This window comes from Cucumis sativus, chromosome 5 (genome assembly GCF_000004075.3).
Source record: "Cucumis sativus cultivar 9930 chromosome 5, Cucumber_9930_V3, whole genome shotgun sequence".
NCBI lineage: Eukaryota > Viridiplantae > Streptophyta > Magnoliopsida > Cucurbitales > Cucurbitaceae > Cucumis > Cucumis sativus.
This window is the reverse complement of record NC_026659.2, coordinates 31,113,335-31,136,927: the sequence shown is the minus strand read 5'-3', so window position 1 is coordinate 31,136,927 and position 23,593 is coordinate 31,113,335. Positions and strand designations below refer to the sequence as shown.

The following is a 23,593-nucleotide window of genomic DNA, read 5'->3' as shown; positions in this document are numbered from 1 at the left end:
AATGATTAATTTCGAATTGGTTTTGGAACTTTTTAAGATTTGAGTGTTATTTGAATCTTCTTGTTTATAAGCAAAACGTTACTGATTCAAATCATAGAGTTTCATAACATTCAAGAGAAAACTTAGATTCTAATTAGAGCATTAAAATCTCAACAACCAGCAATCTCAAACGTGATATTAGATTCATCATATTAGCTCAGTTTGTTCCAGAAGCAATTCAATAATAGAACCTAGAAATCTGGTTCAACAAGAAAAGCAGTCATGGAAGAAGAGTTCATCAACATTCAAAAAGGCATTAGTTCATACACACCACAAGTTCTATTCAAACTTATAGTGCTTATCCACAGCAACAGAGACATCCCAAGTGCAGCTCATTCCTTTTGGAAACACAACCAAATCCCCAGCGCCAATCTCAACAGATTCATTTGATCCAGCAGGAGTAACTTTTACCTTTCCTTCTAGCAGATAGCATGTCTCTTTGTCTGAATATGTCCATGGGAATTTGCTTGGTCCACAACCCCACCTATTGGATTTCCCAGTTTCAGTTTGACATTCAATTTTCACTCAAAATTTCACAACAAAACCAACCAAATATTCATTCATGTATGCTTCTATGAGAAACCTAAGTACCTCTCCATCTCAGGTTTTCAAGTTTCTGTTACATAATTTAAAATACTATTCATATATTTTAATATGCAAACAAAAATCACAGGTCTAGAAGGTATCACTTATGAATTTGGTAATTAATCCATTTTCTAACAATATACCCTTTGATATATATTCTTTCTAAAGTTAGAGACTGGTTATTATAATCCACTCCATGTTTGGACACCAACTATAAGAGTGGTGTGTACAACAACTTATAACCTACAACTAAGTAAACCTACTTTGTTAGCATATTTACTAATTCCTACTCAAACAAAAACTATAAACTTGGGGTTAGAACCTTTTTCTAAATCCATTGATTCTGATATTTGTGACTGCCAATGCTAGTTTGTGCAACCTTACTATAAATGGTTGTCAAGAAAACTCATCATACATTAAGGGTCTATTCCAATTGACTAATGAACTTTGAAAGTGTTTCAAAAACAGTTTCCAGCCGTTTTACCTTATTTCCAAAATAACTCATTTTCAAAATTAAACCCTTCAAAATTTAAACCAAACAAACCCCAAATGGTATCTAGTAACCCAGCTTTGAATCCATCAGCTCTATGCTGTTCATTATTTAAAATGGCTCTTCTTGACCACTAAACCAACGCACAGTGGTTCTTAGTTCGTAGCTACCCATCTAAGAGCCGAACGAGAAATGAACATATGCACAACTTACAACCCAGAAGCTGGAAGTGGTCATAGATCAAAACAACAACTCCTTCAGCATATCATCATCCATCTATTTATCAACATTCATTAACTCTTCAAACAGATCGAAACCCAACTCCAAAATCGCTAACATCGTTCATACCAAGGCTCAATGATTAAAAAGAAAAACTACATGGGCCATTAATATCAACCACTAGCAACAAATTGGGGGCAGAAACAAAGGCATTCAACAATTAAATAGAGAGAAAAAAAGAAGAAGCAAGAAACAAGATAGAGAAATCAAAATACTTAGGCCATTGACGAACGCCGAGTTCAGTAAGCTTAGATTCAGATGGATTCTTCTCAACTTTGATCCCCAGCCTCTCAGTAGCCATGGAATCTGCTCGAATTTGAAGAGACGGTGCCCTTTTCCCAAAGTACAAAGAAACGTTTGTAGGTTTGGTGAGGAGAGATTGTGGCTTTAAATTTAGTAATAAGAAGCCGTCCACAGCAGAAGCCATCCCAATTCCCAAGATCCCACCTTTTGATTTCCCTTACTTTTTGGGGTTCTCCTAGAGGAAAACCAACGGCCATATCAATTATCAACCTCATGTTCATAACTCTAATGGACTGCCACTTGGAATTGGTTCATCTACTCGTACCTTATCTTGTAAGTTGGGATTTTTTCTCTCTTTTTAAATAGTTTTGGGTTGAGTGAAAAAAATAATACTTATTTAGTTAAGTACGGATAGCAATTTAAAAAGGTGGTCATCAAGCCATATATTTATTTAGATGAATATGAAGGTCGACTTATTAGATCGATCATAAAGTTATAAGGTTACCAATCAAACCATAAGTTTACATGACTAAATATGGAGATAAAGATAAATTGCTAAAGTATAGTGGCTAACCTATAGGACAACCCGAGACGAAAATAAAGAGTATGCAAGTGTTAGTATTTTTGCACATGCTTAAGTCACTAATGAAATAAAGATCGAATAATGAGAAAAATGTTTTAACTAGATTGCACATTAGTAGTTGAGTGAGAGTTTATATGTTTAAGGTTTTAATACACAAAAAAAGAGTCCTTGAAAATGTAGATCCTAATTTTGAAAACAACTATTAGGAGTGAAAGAAAGAAAACATGTGTGTTTGTGATGATCAAATTAGTCCTTTTTATTTCTTATTTTAGTATGTGGTTAGCTCAAAAGGAGCTCGTTCACTAAGTTTTTATGTGAGATTAATTACAATTTCGAGTTTTTCAAGTTGGATTACAAGAAAACCTAATTAATATTCAAATCGATTCTCGAGTTCCATAACTTAGAATTTGGTTGATTTAAAACTCTCTGATTGTTATGATACTTTAGAAATATGTTTTAGACAAGATATACCTAACTCAACCTAAAGTTATGGATTAAGTTGGATTTGAATGAAACTTTAGTTCACTTAGACAAATCATTAGCTATCGACTCAAAAGTTTGTGTAAAGATATTACTGGTTAATCCAATCCAAGAGCACAAACTTTATGCTGGTAATCAGTGTGGATAGATACTATACTCAAGTCACAATAATTGATAGAAAAATTTGATCTTAACTCCTTTTTTCATATCTCTTTTAAATGCAAGAGTTGAGTAGTCAGGGGCTACAAAATAGTCTCAATACCAATTTACAAAAGCATTCAAGAATTTTTCATCCTTCAATACACAAACTTGTGATTGGGTTGTGGGTTTTAAAATGAATGCATTGATTGATTCATTCATTCATTGATTTAAAGAGTTGGAACTCTTTCAGCATTCCCTGAAATGACTGTGAGCAGATTGTTTCCAAAAGGATCACTCAAATGCTTTGCCAAATTCTCCACTGGCCCTTCTCCTGTCACATATGCTTGGAAGTAAAACCCTAGCATTGCAAACATTGCCAATCTTCCATTCTTGATCTCTTTCACCTTCAAGATTGCTGCCTGGTCTGGGTCGTCTGCTAACCCCAATGGGTCGAATGGCCCTCCTGGGTGAAGCTTGTCCTCAAAGTTCTACAATATTAACGTCCAAGAAAATATCGTTAGAAGAGTATGAATAGAAGAATCTCTTGATCTGATATCATGTAAAGTAATTATAGAATGTATGACGTACCAAGCCGTTGATGATTCTGTAGTATTCAGCGCCACCAACAAGAACAACCTCAGCAATGACGGCGACGATGAGGTTGATGGGAATGTTGTTTCCAAAGTAATTCAATGTGTTTCCATCAAGAAGTAGAGCTCCGGTCTGTATAGGCCAATAGTTCACATCCAAATCAGATGTATGATAACTATTTTTCGTTTTCTTTAGGTTTAAGTTAATTTCTTATATACATTTTGTTCGTCATCTCCCTTTTCTAGTCGAATTCTAAAAACAAAAATAAGTTAGATTATTATCCCAAACAGATTCTCATTTCTATATTTATTTGTTTGTTTGAAAAGACACTAAACTATTAAACGAGTTTTCATGAGATGAGAATCAACTATCATTATCAATCGGAGTCTAAATAGAGATGAAAATCGACCTTGAACCAGACAGCTTCGGGGCCACAGTTAGCGCCGAATTTGTTGAAGGCCTCAGGGATGATGAAACCAGCAGCTCCAAGCATAGCCCATCTTGCATGAATCAATTCAAATGCTTGGTATCTGCATGCCAAAAACACAAAAAGCACCATTTTTTCACTAAGCCTTCATATAACAATTGAACAAATTACTCTTCGTTTTGTAGATTAATAAAGATTTACTTACTTGGTGAAGTCTTCGGGCTTCTTGCTGAGTCCAAAGGGGTCATAACCATAGCTGTAACAAACCAAATAAAACAATGTGTTAGAGTTCAATTTCCATTGGAGCCTAAACATAGAACTACAATGATGAGGAGGATAAAAAAAAATTGAACCGTACTCGCCGGGGACTTCTCCGTTCAAGTACTCGGGGATCTCGGATCGGTCCAACAAACCATCTGGCAAGAAAATCCTTCTATCCGGCCCTAAATTAGTGTCGAAGAGCATAGTTAACATCAAGTTGAGAAAACATGTACAAACAAAAGATATGACCATTAGAGACTTGTTGTAAAAGAAATCATCCCATTTCTTGCTCTGGCAGTTATGTTGAACTTGAAAAAGAAGTAATTAAATTCAAACAAAATACTTAAAATAATTCAATATTACAAAAAGAAAACTCGATAAACTTGGTATATAATTAATTTCGAGCGAACCATTTTTATTGGAGTGGAAAGATGTAAATGGGTGGAAGTGGACTTACCATACCACTTGGCGAGCTCGTCGTTGACGGGAGAGGCAGCAGAGGGCTTTGGCTTGGCAGGTGCTGCGGGCTTCTTCCCGAAAAGCGCAACGGTTTTGAAGGTGGCGGGGGTAGAAGGGGAGGGAGCGGACCTGGAGGAGAAGCTAAGAGGGTTTCTTAGCATTTCAGAGACGCCGAGGGAGGCGGCGGCGGTGGAAGCAGCCAAAGAAGCCATGGTGGGGGGGATTGAAGGGAGGAAAGAAGAAAGAAGAATGAAGAATGTGTAAATGGTGAAGAAGAGATGAGGAGAAGGAAGAAGCTATATGGTTGGTGCTGGTGGATGTGGACATGCCACGTCGGATAGAGGTTTGTGATTGGTCTCATGAGCTCAGAAATCCAATGCTGTGTTGTGATTGGTGGAGAGTGGTGAGGTGGCAGATGTGGCCTTTAAGTTGGTGTCTCCGATTGAGTGATTTGGATAACGTGAGCTATCCTTAACAAAATTGTGCCATTTGGACATCAAGATTTTTGTTATGTGGTCATTCATTCGTAAATCGTAAATATACCTTTGCTTCTTTTCCAAAGGTCTATTTTAGACTTCTGTTTTTTTTATAGCTAATTTTGAAGTATTTAACAAATCTAATGTGTAGCTTTGGTTATGTGTATTGATGTGTAAACATAAATATAGCAAGTTTCTTTTAAAGTCATTTTTCACAAAGTTCTGTACTTGCTGTTCTAGACACGTATTATTGGTTGATTAAACAAGTTGATGAGTTATATTTGTTAGTAAAATTATAGCTAGCAATTATATAAAAAAAAATGGTGTGTTTTAAAAAATATAAAGAGAAAAAAGCCCACAATAAGAAATACAAAAAAAGTCGATAATTAATTGACACCAAGCATGCCCGTAAACATCTTCGTTTAGATTTGGTAGTAGAATTTGGTACACGTAATTGAATCATATCTTGATACACAATCATTTAGTAAAATTTAGCTATCTAATATGTCAATGATTTTTTTTTTTAAACGATAATAACCGTTTGAAAAAAATATTTTAAAAAATGAATATTTTATATTTGGTATATGATTGTCAACTAAATAACAATTTGAAAAACAATCGTATAAGTAGAGAAAGAAGGATGACGAAAAGAAATGACAAAGATGAAATATTTTTAAAAACATGACCAATCGTGGCTTTTTCATTTTGTTACACAACGGTAAATATTTGACTGGTTTGATATATTTATAAAAATTAATAAAAAAAATCCTAATTTTAAGTGTTATTTTTAAACTTTAGATATCAACATAAACATTTCAAAATATTAGAAAAAAAAAAAACCTAAGATTTTGAGGGTTAAATGAAATTTAATCCTATTGATATTTACCAGGTAACTTAAAAAACTATATGGAATACTTCTAACATATTGCAACTTTTAAACCTAACAAGATAAAGCACAACTTGACGTTTGTATAAGAACGACTAATGACCGAATTAGCAAAATTTCACCTTTTAACTACGGGCGCACGTAACCAATGCATACACACAATGATAAATCAGCCATCTAGGGACCTAAACTAATACATTAAGCATTTGGCATTTTAAGATTGCTCAAAACCCAATGCATATGAGATTTAGAGGTTAAATACATCTTTCTAAACAATTGTACATAAATTCTGCCTCTAAAAGCCGAAGTAATAACATACCATATGTCAGCCAGCACGTTTCTTTGTTCTTCAGTTTTGATTGTTGTTGTTCGTAATAGACTTGTACAATGTAATAACAAATGAGTAAAATTTCATCTTTTCCACTTGTCAATCTCCTTTGAAGTAGCTCGGATAAGTCTCTTTGTATTTAGGACAAGGTCGTCAACAAGCGCGCCGATATCGTCCTGACTGATGGATGACAAGTAAAAATGAAAGTCAAGAAATGTTTCATGAAGTCAGAGTACTGAAGTTCAATAGCTGCACAGATTATAAATGAAAATCGTGGAAATGTCATCAATCAGTTTCTAACTTTTCACTGTTAAGAAAGGCACTATTTAATCCTGTGCAAATTAGAGTATGATTTCAAAAGGAATTATTATTCTGACCATCCTATAAATGTAACCAAGATGGTAAAACGTAGGGTAGTTTAGTTTAACGATCTGGACAATCAACCGTTAGTTTCAATGATTTCACCCAGCCAACTGAGGTGGATAAGAAGATAGTGTCTCCCTAAGTCGAATGGGAACAAGAAAGAGAAGGATGTTAGTAATTTGAGCGACAAAAAAAACATTTCTCAAAGGTCAAGAGTGATATTCCTAACTTTTAAAAAGATATAGATATTTTAAAAACAAAATGGCAATTTTTCAAGATGAACGTCTAAGTTGACCCCAATTGATCTAGGTTATTGAAAGAAGATGAACTGAGTTGAAATGAAAAGATGGAAAGTGAATCACAACATAGAGTCCAAGCCACTGATAAGATTAATTGGGAAGAAGAGAGAATGCAGAGAGAAACTAAGCAAAAAGAGAGAAATGGGATAGAGAGTGGGAAGAGAGAGGAGAGAAAGAAGATAAAGAATGGGACTTTTCTTATTACAACATGTGGGGGGAAGGAATCTAACCTTGAGATTGATAGTACAATTAAAACTATTTTGAATCATCTATCATGGATTGCCACCTTAGTAAGTACATGTTATGTAAAAGCCAGGTCACCAAACCCACGAAAAAGTTAATTTTCCCTGACTTGTAATAATGCATAACTAAGAGAACATGGTAGTCACAAGTTGAAAACAGTTAGTTTTAGAACTTACTGAGGAAAAATACTTTGACGACCACGCAATACATCCCCAACGTTTGAGTATCTGCGTTTGTCATCTTGGGCAATACCCCTGCCAACACCATAGCCAAATCCTAAGCCAACTCCACATCCAGCACCAAGACCAAAGCCAAGCTGTAAGCCAGGAATTCCTGGACCAAATCCAGCACCTAGAGTGGAGAAATTTTTTAGCAAATTCATCTATTTAATTAGTTTCAATTAAACTAAACAAGGGTAGTTCACCACAGTATAAAGTGCAAAATAAAATTTCAACAATGAAAATATTTATTCATTGGCTGACACTCATGCCCTACCTTCTACCAAAACCTAAAATCCACAATAGCTTCTTCTTCTATGTGTTTATTTAAGTGTGCATGTGGGAGAACAAAGAATGCCTTATCATCCCAATTGCTACTGTTCCTTTTTTCTCATCCAGTTAATGTCTAGTGTCTACTATGAAAAAGAAAATCAATGGCGTTTCTTATAGACTAAAAGCCATACTATCACAAAGGATTGAGAGAATTTAATCCTCATCAACAATGGAGTGCTTTGTGAACTCCAATTTTTTAAGCCTAATACATTTCAAGCTTCTGGCACCTGAAAATCCTTCTAAACAGATAGATGGAACTTCAAATATGCAACCAAGTAACGCTTGTAGACTCCTAAATTGTGATAAATAAAATTCAACACCCACCCTCCGGACTAAAAGAAAAACCACCATAAAAGTTAACAAAACTGAATAATATATTTACAAGTACAAAAAAATGAAAAGACGAAGAGAAAAGGTGCTGGATGATAAACTTGTGAAAATGATTAAAGCTTTTCATATTTGATCACAATCATACAAACAAACATAAATACACAAATAAATGACACAACATCCGATTAAACTGCTTGAAGAAACTTAGTCCATAAATTTCACAAACTACAATACAGATTAGAATTCCTCTCGAGGTGTATCCATCAAAAGGCATGTCTGAAATTGTTGAATGATAAAGATGAAGCATGAAATACAATTTAAAAAAATATATATGTTAAAGATATACACTAACACCTGAATGAACTACATCCGGGCGCCATTTGGGGATTCATAATTGAGCTATTTTGTAGGAAAATTAGTTATTTTTCTTATTGATACACTTTATTCCTTTGAATGATTTTCAAACTATCCTAGAAAATAGCATTCCCTTTCTCAAGTCTAAACTCTAACACATTTGTGTTACCCATAGCATCTTTATAACGTTATTCTCGAAAAATACGTATGTCGTGATCTCGTATTGCGTCTCCTCCATCTTTGAGCTTCTTCAAAACAAAGTCAAATTATCCGTAAACTTGGGGAAAATATCACAGGGCTACAGAATTTCAGCAGCCAAACACTCATATTCTCTCAACCCAAATTCAGGAGACACGGACAACAGTCAAAGACAGTAGACGGCACAAATACAAATTAAAACGATAATCAGCCTAAACCAAACAAACATTTCAGACTAAATAACCCTCCAATTGAACAAGAAAACCTCCAAATAAAACAATCAGCAAGTTGCAGGGTGAAACAATCCATACGAAAAAACTTGAAATAACAAGTTAATTATGAGTAAAAGAAAAAAGGTGATGAAGAATTGACCTCCGACGAGGCCGATGCCAAAGCCGACGCCACAACCAACGCCGAGACCGAAGGCGGGGCCTAAATTTCCGAATCTGGAAGATTTAAGAACGGGAAGATTCCACAATAATCCCCTCTCATCTTCTCCGTCTTGGTTTCTGTTTCCGTTCATATTTCGTGGCATTTCTGATTTCTTTGTTCCTCTTCCTCCTCCTCCGAACGAATAAAGAATATGATATAAACAAATTAATTCAATATAACAATATAAAATAGTTATATACATAATTTTGTTTAAAAACCTTCTATTTTTATTTTTATTTTTTTTAAAGAATTTTATCTTTTCAATTTCATTTTAAAAAATACATTTCCAAATGTTACTAAACACTTCAATTTTTTAAAAATAATTTTCTAAAAATTTACATAACTCAATCATAAAATGTGGTTTTAGGTCAAATTACAATTTCTTCTTAAAAAACAATTAAAACTTTTAAAATAAAAAGTAATTAGAAACTTTTACGAGTAAAAGAAAATGTCAAACTATTTACGAAAAAAGAAAAAAAAATGTTAGATAGTGATAAGTTTCTATCAATCTAATTAGAAATAGTCTGACATATTTTTCTATGTTTAAATAACCTCGTAAAGTTTTTAATTTTATTCATGAATATATTTTCTAAAATTTAATAAAATAAACAATTTGTTTATGCAAATTCCCTCTAATTATGGAATTAGATTGCACTAATCGTGTTGATGCCTTTAATCACAAAGCTTGTGTTGTATGAGGTCGACGAGTGAGGTAGCTCATCATCTCGCTCATGCGATGGTGTCTTAGTGATAATTTTGAAATTAGTTTTGTACATCTCTCTTCCTCTTATCTAAATAAGTTGGTAGAAATTATTTTAATTTGGCCAGTTGATTCTCCTAGAAGCATGTTCCTCGAACTCCTGTTAGTTTTCGATACATATCCTTTTTGAAGGGAGAAAAAAATAAAATTGTTAGTCGTGTTGTAGTGAATTAGGAATGCATGACGAGATTAATGTAGCAAGACAATCGAGATTTATCTTTCTCCTTTGTCTTCGTGTTGGGAATCCGACTGCTCATTGAGTTGCCTGTTCTACTGGTATTTTTCTTTATTGAATGTGTGTGTGTATTTATACATATATTGAAAAAAGGAATATTAGAAACTGAACATTACAATGCATAATTCAATTTTAATATTTAAGATAAACATTACAATATTTTTCCAAGATTAAGATACAACAACATAAACCTCTTACATATAGGCTATAGTAAAAGTAAATCTTTTTCCTCTTTCCAGAACAAGACATGACATACAAGAGAATTGACAACAGTTGAGCGAACAAAGTAGAACTCTTTGTCGATAAAGCAGATTCAAATCGAAGCGTTTCTAGTTTAAAATCTGCAGTAATAGGGAAGAGTAACAAGAGAAAGTGTTTTCAACCTTCATGCATTAACAACGAGATTGGAGATACAAACCTCCGATCATCAAGAAAGATGTGAGTAATGCTCTGAGCGGTTGAGCTAAGCATGATAATAAGAAAGATAGTTGCTTGCGTAGTGTCTCTCTAGTTACAAGTTCATTGAGCTTCCCACTTTTTACTTAATGGTTATGAAGTTTTAAACTTGGGATCTTGAAAGAAGTAATACATGTCAATTGCTGCTGAAGTTATGCTCAGTTTGACAATCTACTTGAGCGGCTTCAGACCCTGTAAATTTCAAATTTTGGAAGACACGATCGATGGGTGTCAATTGACTTATGTTGAAAAATTAGTATGTGAGTGGTGCATATAAAATCTTTTGAAAAAAGATAATAAATGGTAACTATCATGATCTCATAAATAGTATGGTGTTACCTTGGACATCCTGATATCATTTACAGCCATTCTAAGAGCATCATCGGATAGGATTAACCTTGAAAGAGCACCGGTTGTTAACCTATATTTTTAAACGTTAAAATAACAATTAGAGTTTGCAACTAATATATATCACTGACATATTAAAAATGGGAAAGGTGAAGAATCGTTTTTGGACGATTGATCTAAATTGTAATTCAAGAGTTCTGATTGCATCAATTAATCCACCTCTCAATATTTAAGGTTATCTCATTTTGAGACATAATGGAAAAGAATAGACTAATATTTTAATGAACACCTTTTCTTCAAAAATTGAACTCCCTAACTAATGAGAAGAGAGACAAAGAGAGAGACAGCTTCTGTAGCTTCTCTCATGCCTTCCCCCACCTCGCAACAGACAAGATGGGAGAAGGAATGGAGATCAAAAGGAATGTCCTTCTGCAGAGCTAGTCATCAAACTAAGAAGCTCTCTCTAACCAAATTTGGTCTGCTTCCTTAGTAGGTGACCGATCAAATCCTTAAGTCTACTCTTCTTAATGAAAGCGATACCAACGTCCAAAGTAATAAAAGAAATGTAAAAGCTCCTTCCTCCTACTCATAGTGATCCCATGAAAGAAGCCTTCTTCAAGACACACAAGGCAAGGCTTCTGCCTTCAACTAGACACTTCCCGAGAAAATTATCCTCCAACATCTTCCAGAGGTCCAAACTCATTAGTCACTTCCCTCACGCCCTCGAAAAAATTGCCAATCTTCTTCATTCCCCAAAAACCATAAACCTACCAATGATACCCCTTCCACTAATCTCCATATCTCAACCATTATAACATCCACACATCAGCAGATTCAATTTCTTGATAAAAGCCCAATATTCTCACATAATTGAAACACTCCCATTCTCTGGATTTAACTGTGAATGCTAGCTCAGGTTGGAAACAAAGTAAAAAGAAACAAAGGATAACACATGAATAGCATACATACCCTAAAAGCTTAGCTGTGTCTGATACAGAACCATCAAGTGTGGAAATTAGATCCAGTAGAGCTTGCATGCCCTGGAAATTAAGCAATTCAGCTATCATTCATAATCTTCTCGTGTGTGTGTGTGTGTGTGTGTGTAAATATATATTCTATTTAAACACTTTGCTGATTGTTCAACTCAAGTTACTTGTTTAAAACTCGAATGTTTTTACTGCTTCATCAGAAGTTTAGTCTATGTTTTACATTATGGTTTGGTTTGGCAAGTTTGCAGTTTTTATTTTTGTTTCATCTCATGTAGTTTGAGCATTAGACTCATTCATTATTTCAATAAATCTTGTTTTCATTTCAAAAAAGAATTTTATGTATCTTAAAGAAAATCAAATCATAAACGCACACTCATATGCACATATAGACATATAGAAAGAACTAGAAAAGAGAGATACCGGCAGAAACTTAGAATTGTTAGGACCAATTTGAGGGCCACATTCCGGTGGCCTAACAGTGGACTTAAGAGGAAGAATCTGAAGAAGCTCTGGGGGAGGCGAATAATCTTCAAGATCCACAGGGTTCCTAACTGAATTCAATACATCAACACATGAAATGAGAAATGAGATAAAAAACAAACAAACAAACAAATAAACATCTAATAAATAATCCATCGCACCTTTTAGGGCCAAGAGAGCACGAAGACGAGCTAAGGCACTGGATCGATTCTTATGCTGGGATCGATCCTCAACAGCCTTGGCAATAAAGGGCCAAAGAATTTAACTTCAGAGCAAAAGAAACAGAAGTATATCAATGAAATTGATTGTATGTATGAAACAAATATGAACCTGAGCAATGATACCAGTGGGAATGTGCTTCAAACGAACAGCAGACTCGCGCTTGTTGCGGTGCTGACCGCCGGGACCCGACGCCTTGAACGTGCCCATTTCGCACTGTTTCATCAGCTCTTCGTCGGACAAAACTAAGTACTGTTTGCCATTACATACTGAATTTGCATTACTGGAGCTGCAATTGAAACGCAAGGAGTTGAAGAAGAAGAAAGAGCCCTCGAATGGACGATGCCGAAGCCGAAATGTATAATCGAACCTTGCCCATCGGACGTTGCTTGCTATCGGAGAAGGAAATCCAAGAATCTTAGCGGAACTCCATAGCATATTTGCGTTTGCCATTTTCTCAGTTCACAAAACCAATTTGGAAATTGCCTACTTTAAGGAACATTTTTAAAAAAAAAAAATCAGATAAAATTATTTAAAATATTTATAACATCGAAAACTGATAGATATTGGAATTAGATATTGATCGGAACAAATAAAATTATTCGATATATATGCAAACATGTAAGATCTACTTGCTTATTAGATTGAAAGTCGTCCTAACAAATGAACACAGAGTCCCTTGTCTTTACTTGTATACGAAAATTCATCGATCATCTAAAAAACAATAGTTCTCATTTAAGTACATTTAATTTGAGTTTCTATGATCGAGCCACTGAAAAGGAACGTGAAACGTTATTGGTATAGGTAGTAGCTTTTTAATTAAATCTTTCTTAACCTTACTTTTGATTACTTAAGATCACTAGTTCACATATTCATTCACGTCTCATTCCTAAATGCATGGCCTTACAAAAAAAAATGTTTTATAAATTTGCAAACTTTAATTGAAAATTTACAATGAAAAAATTAATAAGTACAATTAAATTACTAACGGTACAAAGAAAAATAATTTTCATAAATATAACCAAACTCCAACAAAATCAACAAACCCAGTAAGCCGACCATTTTTTTTTTAATATTAGAGGTTTGCACTCCCTTTCTATCTTCTTTCTACTTTTCCATTTGGTTTAAGATCGTGTACTAATTGAACAAAAATAGTAGGTTTAGCCAAATCCCAACCATATTAAAAAAACTGCTCAAATATAAACGATCATGTATAAAAAATGTTAAAAAATAGTTTAGATTTGGATATGTACCAAATATATATTACGAGCACAAGTGGTAAATTAATCGCATTTGACTATGCATTTTTTGTATTTTTCATTCTGGGTCTCTAGTTTTTTTCCGTTTTAAAAATTGTTTTGGTTCGTTATATTTTTCAAAACAAACCCCTTTTCTTGGGAAAAAATGTGTGTTTACTTTATATTTAAAAAACACACAAATCTCTAGTCATTTAACAAAAAAAATCCTTATCCTCTAAAAATCAAACTAAATTGATTTGAAAAAAAATAATGTATTAACAAAAGTGAAAGCTTGAGCGTACTTAAATATTAAAGAATTTAAGAAAACTTTATTTAAATGAAAAATATGAACACAAAATATTTTGTATTTGATATTTAATTCACTACGTATAGAATTATTAAATAACTCTAGATATTTAATTCACTGCGTAGTTCATTATTTAGATACGCTATACTTCCTGCCGCACTAGCTGATATAGACTAGTCAACAACCCAATTTAATGATTTCAACAAACTTCAACAAAAATGAGGTTTGAATTGTTGCAGTCATTTCAGTAAACTATCGAAATATACAAATAGATTGAAGTACGGAAAAAATTTACCTTGAATATATTCAACAAATTGTTGAAATGAAGATGCAAATGGAACATCCATCCCAATAATGCGATAATCGTGATATTGGAAAGTTTCAATCCATCTACCATAAAAAATAGTCTTTGCTCGTTGTAAAGCTATAACAAAAACTTATTCGTTATCGTTCTTTTATTGTCTTCTAGTTGTATAACTTACAAACTTTTTCAAATGCTAATATATGTATTACATAGAATATAATTAACATACAAATCATGTTAAACAAATAAGGTATAATCTAAAGATTAATTTAATACAACATTAAAATAATAAAAATGAATGAGATAAATATAAATATTTCGAAATCTTATTAAAAATACATATTTTTGAATAGTTATTAAAAATAAGTTTTTTTCTTCTTCCAAATCTAACCAAAAAAGATAGTAACAATATTTCAAAATTACCTTAATAAATAAATATATAAAAATTTATGAAAGATATATATAATTAATTTAATAAAAGTTTATCGGTAACTATCATGGATAGAATCTAAAATTTGATATATCTATTAAATATTTTAATTTATTTTACTATTTTTAAAATGTCCGACTATATTAATAGTAGGGTCTAAATCATAACGATTCTTAATATCTATTTAAGTAATTCATAATATCTTTTTGTGGTATGTTATAAATATTTTGTCAAATTTACTATTTTTTACAATTTTCTAATATATAGTTATACTTGAAAATGTTTTTTCTTGCTATATTCATGAGTAAACTTCTATCATTCATAAACTTGTATTATACATCCTATTACATATTAGAGTTTATCAACAATATAGCTATATTTGTAATTTGTTTTTGAAAATTATTATGCGTTAATAATTTGAATTTGATTGTTGTATATTTGCGAGTGCAAAAATTATGCTAAAAAAAAACAGAGAATGCATCACGTCTCGAGATTTTACCACAAAATTAAAGATGAAAGAGAAGATGATTTGTTATAATTAATATAAGCCAAAAGAATATTCATAATTAAGGAAGAAATGTATGTTTATATGCGTTCACTCCAAGTTTTTCCTACAAGAACTTCAACTTGAGTGCTAAAACAACGTTGCAATTACAAAATTATTTGAAGAATTTATGAAGACTAAAATTAAAAAAAAAAAAAAAATGTTCAAAATTTTGGTTATTCATGGGGTCATCGTCTTTCATGGAGTGGTTGCAGCAGGTGATTGAGCTTTGGGAGCAAGCGGAGAACAAATAGGAGGGTTTTGTTTTCCAGTAATAGTGGGCTTCACATTTGCGCATACAGAAGTAAATGGGACCTTCGTTCCCAGTGTATGTGAGGTCAATGTCAGCTAACTCCACACCTTCACATGGATTACTTGAACTACACACAAGAGTTACTGCCTGTGCATTTCCAGAAGTACCTCTGATATTCTTGAAAACTCACCTTGCTGATCTTCACTTTAGATGGTATCTGAAAGAAAAACCAAGAAACAAGGCATGAGTTTTGGTTGAAACAAATAAGGATCAAGTACTACTGTTGTTGCATAACCAGCCCTGATGATCATCACGATCAGTACCTGTTTATTGCATTTGTTATATGGACAATATTCTTGATCTATCATAATGGGATTCGAGACATTATTCATAACTATATCTTCATAATGCATGTCCGAAGCTACTCCAGCAGCAGGTGAAGCTGGCCATGTTTTAATTCTTAACCCACTTGTTGTACCAGTTATCGTACAATTCTTAACTTGAAGTCCCTCAACTGGTTCTTCAGCATTATACCTTCCTAGACTTCCTACGCTTATGCCATGTCCAGGCCCACATGTCACATTTGTGATTGTTACTTGTTTGCTTCCATCTCCAAGTGAGATGCAATCGTCTCCAGTACCGATGTTTGAGTTTAATATATTAATTCCAACACAACGCCCGAGGTGAATTCCATCAGTGTTAATGCTAGTTCCTGGTGCATTTACATTTACGTTTTGGAGGGTAAAGTTATTGGCACCCGAGTACTTGGATATGGAAGTTCTTGCTATCTTTAGAGGTTATGCCACTCACAACTGAATTCTTTATAAAGCTGAACTTCAAACTCTGTATATTTCAACAACAAAAAAAAGTCACTAGTTAACATACATACATACATTCATACGTATTATTTAGTCTTTGAAAAGATCAAGAACTATATATGAATCAAAATTAATTAGTAAGAAATTAGGCGTGGTTAAATTATTAAGTTGATCATTAAAGTACTACTGTGCTTTACCATGGGCATTGGTGCACATTTTGGGTTTTTATGACAATCGTTGCTTTCCCAAGTTTTTTTTCCTTGCCCATCAAAAACTCCACCTCCTGATACTGACAAATCATTGACATACTTGAAATGAACCCAATCTTCACCTTTTAGATCTGGTGGTGCTAGCAATGTTGCTTGTACTTGCATTTCGATGGGAGTACTTGTGCATTCACCTTTTAACTCAATTGCACCTAAGGTGTAAGTCCCGCTAGGAATAATTACTTTTACTTGGACCCGCTGATGCACAAGCTTCCTTCCATGCAGTTGCCAAAGCCTGTTTAAATTAAAATCTCAAACATAATCAGCCGCGCACGATCCATCATTGAACGATGATATATATATATCATTTGATTTTTACCTGAGTGATATCAGCATTGGGTTTAGCACCGTACTTTGTCACATCAAAAACACGCCACCAGCACCACCACTAGAATTGGCGGCGGCAGTAGGTTGGACGGTGGCACCACCACTAGAATTGGCGGCGGCAGTAGGTTGGACGGTGGCACCACCAGGCTGGGCAGCGGCACCACCAGGTTGGGTGGCGGCACCAGTACTAGATTGGGCAGTCGCGATGGAAACATATAATAGTAGGATGAAGGCGATGAGAGCAGTGATGATGTTGAAGTTGATTATACTCATCTTGTTGTTTGTTGTTGTTGTTTCTTCTTCTTCTTCTTAGATCCTTATATGATTCTTAATTTATATGATCTGTTGTGTTCTTGAGAAGTGGGTATTTATAAAGTAATTAGGGAGTAATCAAATACCATTCAAAATTAGTTTCTATTATTAGCTTTCTCCATTACCCCAATTATGCATAACTAATTTTGTGCTAACTTTTGTCAAAACTATACCAATCTATTTGGTGTCTAAGATTAATTGCCATTTCCCTTCACCAAAATTTACTCCATAAATTTCTCTTATATTATCACTCGTTCAAAAGTGTTTCTTTCATTGGTTGAAATTTATTAGTTCATTGCCTTAATCTTATATTTTTTAAACCTAATTAATCTCTAATCAGCCACTTGGTTTGAAGTAGGAATGGGGCCATGCATGATTTAAATAACTCGTATTCGAGTTCTATTTCTCTAGATAAAATAATTAGGTAGAAGACTAGAAGTAGTTTTGGATGATATGTAATACTCACACGAACATATGTTCAAAAACACTTTCATTATTTGTAAACGTAACATTAATTCATACCAAAATGAGACATTGAGAATCTACAAACTTATTACTGTCTACTAAAAAATCATACGGTGTATTTGAAAAGAAAATTATTGTATTTGTACATTTTGTTTTTAGCTTTATTTATTTTATATTTTTCCAAAAAATATTATTTACTTTTTTAGGATTAGTAATTTAATTTTACCTATTAATTTTTTCTTTTTATTGTAAATTTTCGATTAAAGTTTGCACACAATTTATAAAAAAAGAAAATTTTAGTCTACTCATCTCTTGTAAGGTCCTGAGTGTAAGAGAGGGATGTGAATGAACAAATATCAAATATGAATGAGAGGGATCCTGATGATTTAAAAGTAATATTAGTACAACAAAAATGGTATACGACCACAGTTATTTTCTGTTACGAATAATTCGTGACAGTTATTTACAGTTATAGTATTGGAAGTCATGGAAAGTCCTTCAATGACAGTTTTATCAAATATGAATGAGAGAGTTCTGAGTTGAAGGACTTTCCATGACAGTTTTAAAAAACTGTCACAACAAGTTTTTTCATGACAGAAAATAAATGTCGTTAATTACTATTTTATGCAACAAATAACTGTCATCATTTGCATTTAAAAAAATTATGGAGTGTAATGAATTAATATATTATGACATTTATTTTATGTTGCAAATTTCTCAATTACTACCGTTTTCCCTATTCTTTTTGTCACTCCGCCATTACACGAACCGTTTGAATGATAATAATGTTATAATACATAACACCCATGTAGAAAAAAATGGTCGACACTTTAATATATATACACTATAATACACTTTGCAACATTCGTACATTTTCAATCAAGTTTGAACAATTTACAAGTATGAAATTACAACCTTTAATCAAAACCAGTGTAAATACATCATAATACATATAACATGATTTTTTGTACAAGCATAAACAATTAACCGATAATCCTTCACCTCTGAAAATATTTTTTGTTGCTTGATCCATAGTCATGTAGTCATGAGTTTCAATCTGAAAAAAAGATGTACAATTGTATAGTTAACAGTTTTACATAATAACCAAATTTATACACATAATTTCCAGTATGTATGTCCATTATATATAATTTTGGAAGAAAAGCATTGCATCCTTGAAATAAATTTACATGTCTATTCTTCAAAGTCAAGGAAAAGCCACAAAGAAAGATGAGACTATACCGTGATGTGGTAGAGTAGCACCATAGCAATCCATAGTAACTAGTTGTTTCAACAATAATCTATGACAAAGATGACGAAAGAAGAGTATTCTGTTACCATGGACAAGTTTGAAGGCTCTGTGACTGCACCCATAAAGAGAGTGATGTTTGGACGTCATAGACATTTCATTATGGCAACCTAGAAATGCATAAAAGTGATTGGACCTACTGAATGGTTACTTGCAAGTAGAGCACATTGTTCCAAAATTGGCTTCAAAATATTATGGGGTTAAAAATTTGGACATGTACCTCCTAAGAAACTCATCAAACCGTTTTGCATGAAGATCTTCTTCCATCAGAATCTTCACAACAACATCCTAAAATTTTCAACGCACACATAATTAGTCCTAATCACGTATTAACAGATAATGTCATGAGAATAAAAGAGCAAGTATATTTTGAACATAGAAAAAGACTTCATACCCTTCTAGAAGCAAACGTTTTACTCAACCAAAAAAATGATGAAAATGACATATTTTGAATAAGAAAATCATACCTCTCAGCATCATTTCATTGATATATGCTCCGTCCAAATAAACTGTATAAAATACATGAGTAGACACTATCTTTTTTAAGATGATTAATATGTATGAGTGTAAAATGTTTACCTCCTATTTTTGAAGTGATGTCACTGCTGAAAGAACGAATTTTATATCGGATCGATATCTTGCTTCGTATTGGAGACATTTGGAAGCAAGATCGATCGACTGGATTGCATCATCATCTCCATATTGTCCTTCCAAGAGAGAGAAAGGAAGAAGGAACAGACGACTTACCGGCAGAGGAGGTTTCATCGTTCGTAGATGAGGTTGTGACGACGCTGGAGTGAAGAGACGGGCATGAGCGGACAGTGGCAAGATCAGGAGTCGTCTGGAGATGACCTTCTTTGCGTGAGGATTTTGAAAAATTTTAAGATTTTAGGCTTTTAGATTTGGAGATTTGTGTGAGGATTTGAGGGAAAAACTTTAATTAACTTTAATTTTTATTTAAAATTAATTTTATTTTAATAAATTATTTTATTTATCTTCTATGATATCAAATAACTGTCGCGAAAAGTATTATTAAAAAAATTCTGTCTTTTCCCGCCAAAAACACGTTTTTTACATTTTGTGACAGTTTTTTTCCTCCCTCCATTTTGTGATATAAATAACTGTCGTAGTAGATGATTTTTCTTGTAGTGTACGAAAGATTTAAAAGAATTGAAAAGTTAGGTATCACAAGGTTACATCTTTCTTTTTAGTGGCTTGATCATAGAAATTGATCCAAAGTTTAAGCGTACTTAACTTGAAACTATTGTATATTAGATGACCTATGGATTTTTTCCAAATGACCCATGTTGGTTTGTGGGAACACTTATACTCTAATAAGCCTTTAAGACAAGCAGGTGTTACATGTTTACAAAATCTAAATGATCGTGTACCAATATTCCAACAATTTTTTTCAATATATTTTATATTTGTTACACCAAATCTAAACCAATATTCAACTATTTTTGTTCCGATCTTGAACCAAATAACATTTTGAGAAAAAATACAAGATTTATAATTGATTGAAAACAAAGATAATGACTATTAAAAAATATAAAAGAAGAATAAATGGAGAAGAGGTGAAGAAAGTTGATAAAAAAGAAAGGACATACAAATGCCAAGTGTTCACATGAGATTTCCAAAGAAATATAATTCGTAGAATTGAATTTTTTATATTGATTTGTATGGTGGATACAATTTCTAATAAGGAAATTACAATTGATAACCATTTCAACAATAATAATTAAGGATATAACAAAATTTTAAAAAAATTGCAAATATAACAAAACTATCACTAGTAGACTTGTATCGTTGATAGATTTCGTATGATCTATCAGTGATAGACCAATATTTGCAACATGGTCTATCGGTGATAGACTTATATCATTGATATTATTTGACAAATTTTGCTATATTTGCAATTTTTAAAAAATGTTGCTATATACTTAATTATTTTGAATCTAATTGCTAAATTTGCTACTATCCATTTCTAATATTTACCCTTTAATGTTTTCTCTCTAATACAAATTTATATGTATGTACAGGTTTTCACAACATGCTGACAGCATGTGCCGACAAACATTTCCTTGTCGTTGATGTGATCTGCATTGGGGAAAGTATCCCCAACCTACCTAATTATTTTATCTAGAGAAATAGAACTCGAATACGAGTTATTTAAATCATGCATGGCCCCATTCCTACTTCAAACCAAGTGGCTGATTAGAGATTAATTAGGTTTAAAAAATATAAGATTAAGGCAATGAACTAATAATTTCAACCAATGAAAGAAACACTTTTGAACGAGTGATAATATAAGAGAAATTTATGGAGTAAATTTTGGTGAAGGGAAATGGCAATTAATCTTAGACACCAAATAGATTGGTATAGTTTTGACAAAGTTAGCACAAAATTAGTTATGCATAATTGGGGTAATGGAGAAAGCTAATAATAGAAACTAATTTTGAATGGTATTTGATTACTCCCTAATTACTTTATAAATACCCACTTCTCAAGAACACAACAGATCATATAATTAAGAATCATATAAGGATCTAAGAAGAAGAAGAAGAACAACAACAACAACAACAAGATGAGTATAATCAACTTCAACATCATCACTGCTCTCATCGCCTTCATCCTACTATTATATGTTTCCATCGCGACTGCCCAATCTAGTACTGGTGCCGCCACCCAACCTGGTGGTGCCGCTGCCCAGCCTGGTGGTGCCACCGTCCAACCTACTGCCGCCGCCAATTCTAGTGGTGGTGCCACCGTCCAACCTACTGCCGCCGCCAATTCTAGTGGTGGTGCTGGTGGCGTTTTTGATGTGACAAAGTACGGTGCTAAACCCAATGCTGATATCACTCAGGTAAAAATCAAATGATATATATATATCATCGTTCAATGATGGATCGTGCGCGGCTGATTATGTTTGAGATTTTAATTTAAACAGGCTTTGGCAACTGCATGGAAGGAAGCTTGTGCATCAGCGGGTCCAAGTAAAGTAATTATTCCTAGCGGGACTTACACCTTAGGTGCAATTGAGTTAAAAGGTGAATGCACAAGTACTCCCATCGAAATGCAAGTACAAGCAACATTGCTAGCACCACCAGATCTAAAAGGTGAAGATTGGGTTCATTTCAAGTATGTCAATGATTTGTCAGTATCAGGAGGTGGAGTTTTTGATGGGCAAGGAAAAAAACTTGGGAAAGCAACGATTGTCATAAAAACCCAAAATGTGCACCAATGCCCATGGTAAAGCACAGTAGTACTTTAATGATCAACTTAATAATTTAACCACGCCTAATTTCTTACTAATTAATTTTGATTCATATATAGTTCTTGATCTTTTCAAAGACTAAATAATACGTATGAATGTATGTATGTATGTTAACTAGTGACTTTTTTTTGTTGTTGAAATATACAGAGTTTGAAGTTCAGCTTTATAAAGAATTCAGTTGTGAGTGGCATAACCTCTAAAGATAGCAAGAACTTCCATATCCAAGTACTCGGGTGCAATAACTTTACCCTCCAAAACGTAAATGTAAATGCACCAGGAACTAGCATTAACACTGATGGAATTCACCTCGGGCGTTGTGTTGGAATTAATATATTAAACTCAAACATCGGTACTGGAGACGATTGCATCTCACTTGGAGATGGAAGCAAACAAGTAACAATCACAAATGTGACATGTGGGCCTGGACATGGCATAAGCGTAGGAAGTCTAGGAAGGTATAATGCTGAAGAACCAGTTGAGGGACTTCAAGTTAAGAATTGTACGATAACTGGTACAACAAGTGGGTTAAGAATTAAAACATGGCCAGCTTCACCTGCTGCTGGAGTAGCTTCGGACATGCATTATGAAGATATAGTTATGAATAATGTCTCGAATCCCATTATGATAGATCAAGAATATTGTCCATATAACAAATGCAATAAACAGGTACTGATCGTGATGATCATCAGGGCTGGTTATGCAACAACAGTAGTACTTGATCCTTATTTGTTTCAACCAAAACTCATGCCTTGTTTCTTGGTTTTTCTTTCAGATACCATCTAAAGTGAAGATCAGCAAGGTGAGTTTCAAGAATATCAGAGGTACTTCTGGAAATGCACAGGCAGTAACTCTTGTGTGTAGTTCAAGTAATCCATGTGAAGGTGTGGAGTTAGCTGACATTGACCTCACATACACTGGGAACGAAGGTCCCATTACTTCTGTATGCGCAAATGTGAAGCCCACTATTACTGGAAAACAAAACCCTCCTATTTGTTCTCCGCTTGCTCCCAAAGCTCAATCACCTGCTGCAACCACTTCATGAAAGACGATGACCCCATGAATAACCAAAATTTTGAACATTCTTTTTTTGTTTTTTTTTTTAGTCTTCATAAATTCTTCAAATAATTTTGTAATTGCAACGTTGTTTTAGCACTCAAGTTCAAGTTCTTGTAGGAAAAACTTGGAGTGAACGCATATAAACACACATTTCTTCCTTAA

General features: G+C 33.5%; 6 protein-coding genes across 7 annotated transcripts; 1 reads left to right on the top strand and 5 right to left on the bottom strand.

The window, feature by feature from the left end:
- Positions 1 to 147: 147 nt before the first annotated feature.
- On the bottom strand, positions 148 to 1,953 carry LOC101218376. Its single transcript, XM_004141469.3, has 2 exons — positions 1,609 to 1,953; positions 148 to 523 (listed from the first exon to the last, which is right to left on the bottom strand). The coding sequence occupies exons 1-2, from the start codon at positions 1,818 to 1,820 to the stop codon at positions 319 to 321; spliced, it is 417 nt and encodes a 138-aa protein (XP_004141517.1). The 5' UTR covers positions 1,821 to 1,953; the 3' UTR covers positions 148 to 318.
- Positions 1,954 to 2,870: 917 nt separating this feature from the next.
- LOC101218137 (chlorophyll a-b binding protein CP26, chloroplastic) lies at positions 2,871 to 4,865 on the bottom strand. Its single transcript, XM_004141468.3, has 6 exons — positions 4,577 to 4,865; positions 4,217 to 4,301; positions 4,064 to 4,114; positions 3,841 to 3,961; positions 3,429 to 3,563; positions 2,871 to 3,328 (listed from the first exon to the last, which is right to left on the bottom strand). Exons 1-6 carry the CDS (start codon positions 4,788 to 4,790, stop codon positions 3,068 to 3,070), a joined length of 867 nt encoding a protein of 288 aa, XP_004141516.1. The 5' UTR covers positions 4,791 to 4,865; the 3' UTR covers positions 2,871 to 3,067.
- A 1,182-nt stretch (positions 4,866 to 6,047) lies between these two features.
- Positions 6,048 to 9,190, bottom strand: LOC101217657 (glycine-rich cell wall structural protein 1). Its single transcript, XM_004141466.3, has 3 exons — positions 8,979 to 9,190; positions 7,350 to 7,524; positions 6,048 to 6,448 (listed from the first exon to the last, which is right to left on the bottom strand). Exons 1-3 carry the CDS (start codon positions 9,139 to 9,141, stop codon positions 6,352 to 6,354), a joined length of 435 nt encoding a protein of 144 aa, XP_004141514.1. The 5' UTR covers positions 9,142 to 9,190; the 3' UTR covers positions 6,048 to 6,351.
- A 949-nt stretch (positions 9,191 to 10,139) lies between these two features.
- Positions 10,140 to 13,004, bottom strand: LOC101217430. 2 transcript variants are annotated; one of them, XM_031885090.1, is made up of 7 exons: positions 12,896 to 12,993; positions 12,637 to 12,814; positions 12,468 to 12,543; positions 12,247 to 12,377; positions 11,807 to 11,877; positions 10,829 to 10,910; positions 10,140 to 10,681 (listed from the first exon to the last, which is right to left on the bottom strand). In XM_031885090.1, the coding sequence occupies exons 1-7, from the start codon at positions 12,976 to 12,978 to the stop codon at positions 10,661 to 10,663; spliced, it is 642 nt and encodes a 213-aa protein (XP_031740950.1). In that variant the 5' UTR covers positions 12,979 to 12,993; the 3' UTR covers positions 10,140 to 10,660. The 2 variants fall into 2 exon arrangements, with proteins under 2 accessions (XP_031740950.1, XP_004141513.1); XM_004141465.3 differs by having other exon boundaries at positions 12,637 to 13,004.
- A 2,337-nt stretch (positions 13,005 to 15,341) lies between these two features.
- LOC105435717 (exopolygalacturonase) lies at positions 15,342 to 16,865 on the bottom strand. Its single transcript, XM_031886153.1, is given in 6 exon segments — positions 15,342 to 15,648; positions 15,650 to 15,784; positions 15,786 to 15,818; positions 15,925 to 16,359; positions 16,361 to 16,444; positions 16,617 to 16,865. Coding segments are annotated over 6 exon segments (966 nt in total). The 5' UTR covers positions 16,794 to 16,865; the 3' UTR covers positions 15,342 to 15,546.
- A 4,770-nt stretch (positions 16,866 to 21,635) lies between these two features.
- Positions 21,636 to 23,593, top strand: LOC101220827 (exopolygalacturonase). The gene is given in 5 exon segments (XM_031885357.1): positions 21,636 to 21,964; positions 22,049 to 22,295; positions 22,298 to 22,350; positions 22,523 to 23,041; positions 23,148 to 23,593. Coding segments are annotated over 5 exon segments (1,368 nt in total). The 5' UTR covers positions 21,636 to 21,685; the 3' UTR covers positions 23,418 to 23,593.